A 5,859-nucleotide genomic window follows, 5' to 3' on the forward strand; every position below is an offset into this window, starting at 1 on the left:
GGGCTGTCTTCACACTTTCTGAATCTTCTCAGTTCTGTAGTCCCTTCTCATTTGGTCTCATTGGCACTGGACCTACTGGATCTTCACACTTGGTTCCTGCGGGGACTCTGGGCACGTGAGACCCCAACCTGCCAGGGCAGAGACTCTTACAGGGCTCCCTTTCTCAAAAGCTGCCTCATTTTCGACACCGGGGGTGAGAACGGTCCTTCCAACCAGCAACAGCCTCACATTGCATCTGCCGTTAGCTCATGGAGACGGGGCAGTTGACAACGGTGGGTAAAACGCCGCAGTTAAGAACTCCCAGAGCAGCCCGGTTCCATGTGCTCCAGTTTCCCGCCTCCCCACGTGGCGTCGGGGCGCGGTGGGACGCAGAACCCTCGGCGGCTCTTCCCAGCCGGGAGCTTCCAAACCGCAGCCAGTTCCACCTTGAGGTCAAAACGGAGAATTCTTGGGCGCAAGTCCCACCCAGTGACCCAGACTCTCCACGTTTTACCTAGAATTGACTCACGCCTTTTAGGTGGGAGAGAGTAAGATTTAAGCCAGAGCTTCTCCTCCTCGCTTCAGGGCTCTAAGATACCTTACGAACGAAAGGACGAGCTGCTTTAAAACCTACAATGTTTTACTATGATACTGAAATGGCCTTCTTCCCTTACTCTAGACAACTGGAAATATTTTAAACAGATCTTCAATGGGGTATTTTAGTTCAGTGTTTACTTCAGATCTCCTACCACTGACTGATGTTTAAAAACATCCTACAATTACTGAGAAATTGAAACTACGAACTTCGTAGAAATCCCGCACGGTCTTGGGGGTGGAAGGGCGTTAACTGGACAGAGCTGCAGCTGTCGCGTGGCAAACGCAGGGGCCGACGACGGGACAGACGACGCGACAGACGACACACTCCACGGGGCTGTGAGCAAACGCCAGGACGGAGGGGGGCGGGTCGCGTACAGGTCCCGGGCAGGCAAGTCACCCCAGCGCCCGCCTTCTGCGACGAGAGCGCGACAGTGCGGACGGAGCGCCGTCCACCCCCGGGCCCAGACCGCTCCGTGTCCTGCGGCGCCAGGTTCCCGGAGGCACATGGGGCCGACGTGTGCGAGGCAACGTTTCGGGTCCCTTAAAGGATGAGGGGACAGATACAGACGCACGTGGCGCCCCGTTGCATGTCGGGCAGGCCTCTTGCAATAAGTTCACGGGTTCACCAGTGTCACCCTCGGGCTCTTGACATGAACTGCAGTCCTTCAGAGGCGACAGTGCCCTTCACTCGAAACTTAACATTTCGCGCTCCTCCCCGCTTCCAGCCGCGCTCATCCCACTTCCGCCTTCCACCCATCCCCACTTCCGCACGCGCTCATCCCACTTCCGCCCTCCACTCATCCCCACTTCCGCCCGCGCTCATCCCACTTCCGCCCTCCACTCATCCCCACTTCCGCCCGCGCTCATCCCACTTCCGCCCTCCACTCATCCCCACTTCCGCCCGCGCTCATCCCGGCTTCTACCCTGCGCTCATACCCACCCCATTGGGACGGCGCAGCCCACACACCTGCACCAGCCTCCAGGCCTCGCTGATGATCGCGTACTGCAGGCGATTCAGGGCGAAGCCTTCGATCTCCTTTAGGACCCTGATCGGGGCCTGTCCTATCTTCTGCATCAGGGCGTGGGTCCTGTCCACTGTCGCAGGGGCCGTCTTTGGGTGTGGCACCAGCTCAACCAACGGGACGTAGTACGGCGGGTTTACCTGATGAGAGCGACGGGAAGGGAGCGGGTCAAAGGACAGCTCGGGGTGGGGTTCTTGAACACTCCCCAAATTGTCGCTGTCCAGACAGCCGGCCTGGCACAACCGACTGGCCCCAGGCCCGCAGGAGATGCCCCCAAGTGCTGCTGGCAGAGTGTTCTTCTTCTGTGAATGGATGACAGTTGGTAGAACCTCGTGGTTACTAACCAGGAGAAGCACCCATTTTAAAATGACTCCTACAGAAAAGGAAAAGTGTGTTTCTGCCAGGGCACTGCTGAAGAGAGGCGGCTGGTCCTCACTCCGCCAAGCTTCAGGGGCTCCTGCTCCCGGCCTGTCCCGGTCACACGCCCGTCCTTGGAATGCAAGAGAGGGTGGCACTTGTTTTCAAATAAATTCTAAATAAATGCCTTACTTAAAGCGCTTGTTCCTGCCTTAATCATGGAATCCTTATAAAAACGTTTCACCTCTGGCCTTTTTAGAACACGATAATCAGAAACGGGAGTGTCTGTCTCAGGAACTTTGTCTCACTAAACAGATGCTGGGCTCAGGGTCTGTTCACTGTTATAAGCCTCCTGGGTAACAAAGCGGGTGGGGACAGACACCTCACTACTAGTTCCCTGTGTCCATCCTCCTGGCAGGCTCTCCTGCCCACACTGAGTGATGGTGCTCCAGGCTGCACACCTAGCTTCCCTCTGTGCCCAGAGTCCCCAGGAGGGCTTGTCAGCTCCCACAGCGGCGTTAGTGCCATCAAGATGCTGACATCTCCCACGGCACACACCTCCCACTCCAGGCCCACATTCCTAGCTGTGCCCTGGACACACCCTCGGACATCCCACAGGTGTGCCCACAACCTGTCATAAATCAAACCCACATCTCTCCCACCCTGACACGTGCCTCTTCCTAGCACCCCATCTTGATGAGAACGCCCAAGTTAGTACCACGAGAAGCATCCTTGGTCCCTGCCTTCCCCTCACCTCGCCCCCAACTTCCCATCACTAATAACCCTCTGTCTCAAAAACCCCACTCCCTGTGCCACGCGCCTCGCTCAGGCCAACACTGCCAGCTTGGGTTCTGGCACTCCCCTCCCCCCGCCGGCCCCCTGCTGCAGGCTCCACCTCTGTGCCCCTGCCAGGGTGACCCTCTGTAAGGCGGAGCTGTCAAAACCATAGAAGGGAGAACTGTGGCAGCCAAGGGCTGGGGGAGGGGCATAGGGAGCTGTCGTTTAAGGGGACAGTTTCAGTTTTACAAGATGACAGTTCTGGAGATGGAGGTGGTGATGGCTGCACAGCAGTGTGTATGTGCTCAATCCCATGCACCTGTAGCCTTAAAGATGGTTACGAAGGTAAATGTGGTTACGTGAGTTTTATCACGGTTAGCTGTTTTTTTTAAAAAATTAACGACCCTGATCACACCACCGCCAGCTCGGAGTCCCGCGGCAGGCCCCCAGCCCCTCTGAAAGGCACAGCTGCACGACGGACGGGGTGTCGCGCATGTCCCTAAAGCAGGCCATTTGCACACTGCTGTGTCCTCGTGCTCAAGCCCATAGGCTGCTGGGAACTGGCCTCCGGGGGCCTGAGGGCTTGGGATGGGGTCATTTTCCTCCATGACCAGGAAATCGGTCCCCACCCCACTCCAGCCTCAGAGGAGAGTCCCAGGGGGGCATGACGGTGCCCCTTGAATGTGACTGGGCAGAGAGATGAGGGGAGAGGACGGGGAGGAAGAGGAGAGAGGACCGGCCCACGTGGCTCCCCGCAGTGCCCCTCCCCCGGTGACAGGGGCGCGGGGGGCCCTTCTGCTGTCTCTCTGTGAGGAGAAGCGGGCCCTCAAGAAGTGGGGAAAACGAAGGAGATTAGGAGGCGATTTCTTTAAGGGCAAGCATGCTGGTCCCTGGACCCTGCAGGGAGCGGGCTGAGCCCTGCTGGAGGCAGAGGAGGGGACGGTGGCCCCAGCACGGTGAGAGCCGGGGTTGAGCCGGGAGGCACAGGGGACCCTCTCAGTTCACCGGGTGGAAAGCCTGTGGGATCTGGGGCGGAGCCGAGGCGTGTGATGGGCACAGAGGCCTGCGTGTTCCTCCTGCGCCCGTTCCAGCGTGTGGGGCTCACAGAGGGAGGGTGGTGGGCGGGGTCCTCTCACTGGTGACAACCTCCACCTCTGAGCTGCCTTCCACAGAGAGAAAAAAATAAAACCAGCCCCTCCGATGGGAGCTGGCACTCTGGACCGGGCAGGGGGCATGCAGACACACGCTCTCCATAGCCCAGAAACAGAGGGTCTGCACAGCCACCCCAAGTTCAGTCCGCTGTCCCCTCACGAAGACGCCCCGCCCAGGGTCTCCCGCACAACTTCCCAGCCTCCGACATCCTCCTCCTCATCGGCTCTCCCAGACCCTCTGCGGCCCACCCCTGGCAGTGCTGACCGTGCTGACGATGGGGTCCCCGCCATATACTGTCAGACCTACGATGACGAGCTAAGCCAGCTTTTCTGTCATACCGGACTGTCGCGGTCCTCCAAGGTCACGCTGACCTCACTGGTCCTCACGCGTCCCCCGAGTGACCCATGACCCCCTCTGCTTCCCCTTTCCTCACGCTGATGCATTCGTCTCGAGAAGATTTAGCGGGTGCTGGCATGCCGCTTTCGACTCTGTCCAATCCGCCTCACGACGCACGTCGAGGGAGTACGTTTGCCCGGTAATCACAAGGGACAGCAGAGGTGACCAGAGAGGAGGGCTTCGGGGGGACCTACAGACCCGGAATCTCAGGCGTGGGACTTTAGCGATACTCATCCTACTCAGTACAAGTGACAGATCTACAAGCCCACCCTCGGTGGGGACGTTCTTCTAACGGAGTGCTTCTTCCCCGGTGGGGACTTACGCGCTCAGCAGTCTCTCTCCTCAGCTAGACAGAGAGTTAGCAGAGGGCAGAAGCCCATGGGGACCGCTCGTTCCGCCCCGCTGTGCGTTAGGGCGCGCAAGCGGCCCACGAAATTTTGCATAAAATTCTTAAAATGCAGGTGTCACGCACCCCTCTCCCTGTGCTGGAAACCCACCACGCTGTGCAATCCGACCTGTGTGCTAAGTGAATCACATCTCGACAAAGCAATGAAAATATTCCAGCGGATGAACCGAAACGTGCTGCCACCGAACGGCGGGGGGTGCCCCCAGCCCCGCGGGCCAAGTACTCACGGGGTGAGCCACGATGCACTGCTGCACATGCGCCAGCCCCGTGAACAGCCGGGAGGGCAGGAGGCACGAGGTGGAGCTGCTGAGGACCACGTCGTCACCGACCAGCCCGTCCAACCGCGCGAAAATCTCCTTCTTCAGTTTCAGGTCTTCCGGGACGCACTCCTGCAAAGGACACATAGTCACCGCTCACGGTCGCCGCACTCGGGCCCCGAGCCGCTCCTGAAACGAACCAGTTAGAAAACCGCCAGCCAAGGATAAGGAAAAACAAAAAGCCGCCCAAACTGTGATAAATCTCGCTAACTCTGGGAATTGGGCGATGCGCTGGGGGAATTGTATTTCCTAGTTCTGTGACCCAGCAAGTCCGCGTCTGGGCATTTACCCGAAGAAATCCAAAACATGAGGTGGACAAGACACGTGCACCCCTGTGTCCACTGCAGCACTAGTCACGACGTCCCACACACAGAAGCAGCCCGGGCGCCCATCACCAGACGGTCAGACACAGAGAGGTGGCACATCTATGCGATGGAGCACCACTTGGTGCTCCATCACAAAAAAGGATGAAATCTTACCATTCGCCACGACGTGGATGGACCCGGAAGATATTATGCTGAGTGAAATAAGTCAGACGGATAAAGACAAATACCATATGATCTTGCTTATACGTGGAAGCTAACAAAATAAACAAACAAAACAGAAACAAACTCATAGAGAATGACTTCATAGTTGCCAGATGGCCGGGCAGCTGGACGAGAAAGGTGAGGGGATTAAGGGGTGCCAATGGCCAGTTATAGAAACAGTCACGGGCACGTAAAGTACAGCACAGGGGACTCTAGGCAATGACATAAAGGAACTGCGTGTGGTGTCAGGCGGGCACGGACTTCTGGCGGGATCGCTCGTGAGGTATATGAACGTCTACCTGCTAGGTTGTACACCCGAAACTAATGTA

At 57.9% G+C, this 5,859-nt stretch overlaps 1 protein-coding gene across 1 annotated transcript in view; it reads right to left on the reverse strand.

Moving 5' to 3' along the window:
• The window catches only part of CRYL1 (crystallin lambda 1), a 76,996-nt gene that overhangs the window by 21,104 nt on the left and 50,033 nt on the right, over window positions 1–5,859 (reverse strand). The window contains exons 4-5 of the mRNA XM_023530714.1: window positions 4,914–5,075; window positions 1,544–1,738 (exon numbers count right to left, since the gene is read on the reverse strand). Of these exons, the coding sequence (XP_023386482.1) occupies window positions 1,544–1,738; window positions 4,914–5,075 (357 nt within the window). The remainder of the gene's footprint in view (window positions 1–1,543; window positions 1,739–4,913; window positions 5,076–5,859) is intronic.

This window comes from Pteropus vampyrus, unplaced genomic scaffold (genome assembly GCF_000151845.1).
Source record: "Pteropus vampyrus isolate Shadow unplaced genomic scaffold, Pvam_2.0 Scaffold52, whole genome shotgun sequence".
Classification (NCBI taxonomy): Eukaryota; Metazoa; Chordata; class Mammalia; order Chiroptera; family Pteropodidae; genus Pteropus; species Pteropus vampyrus.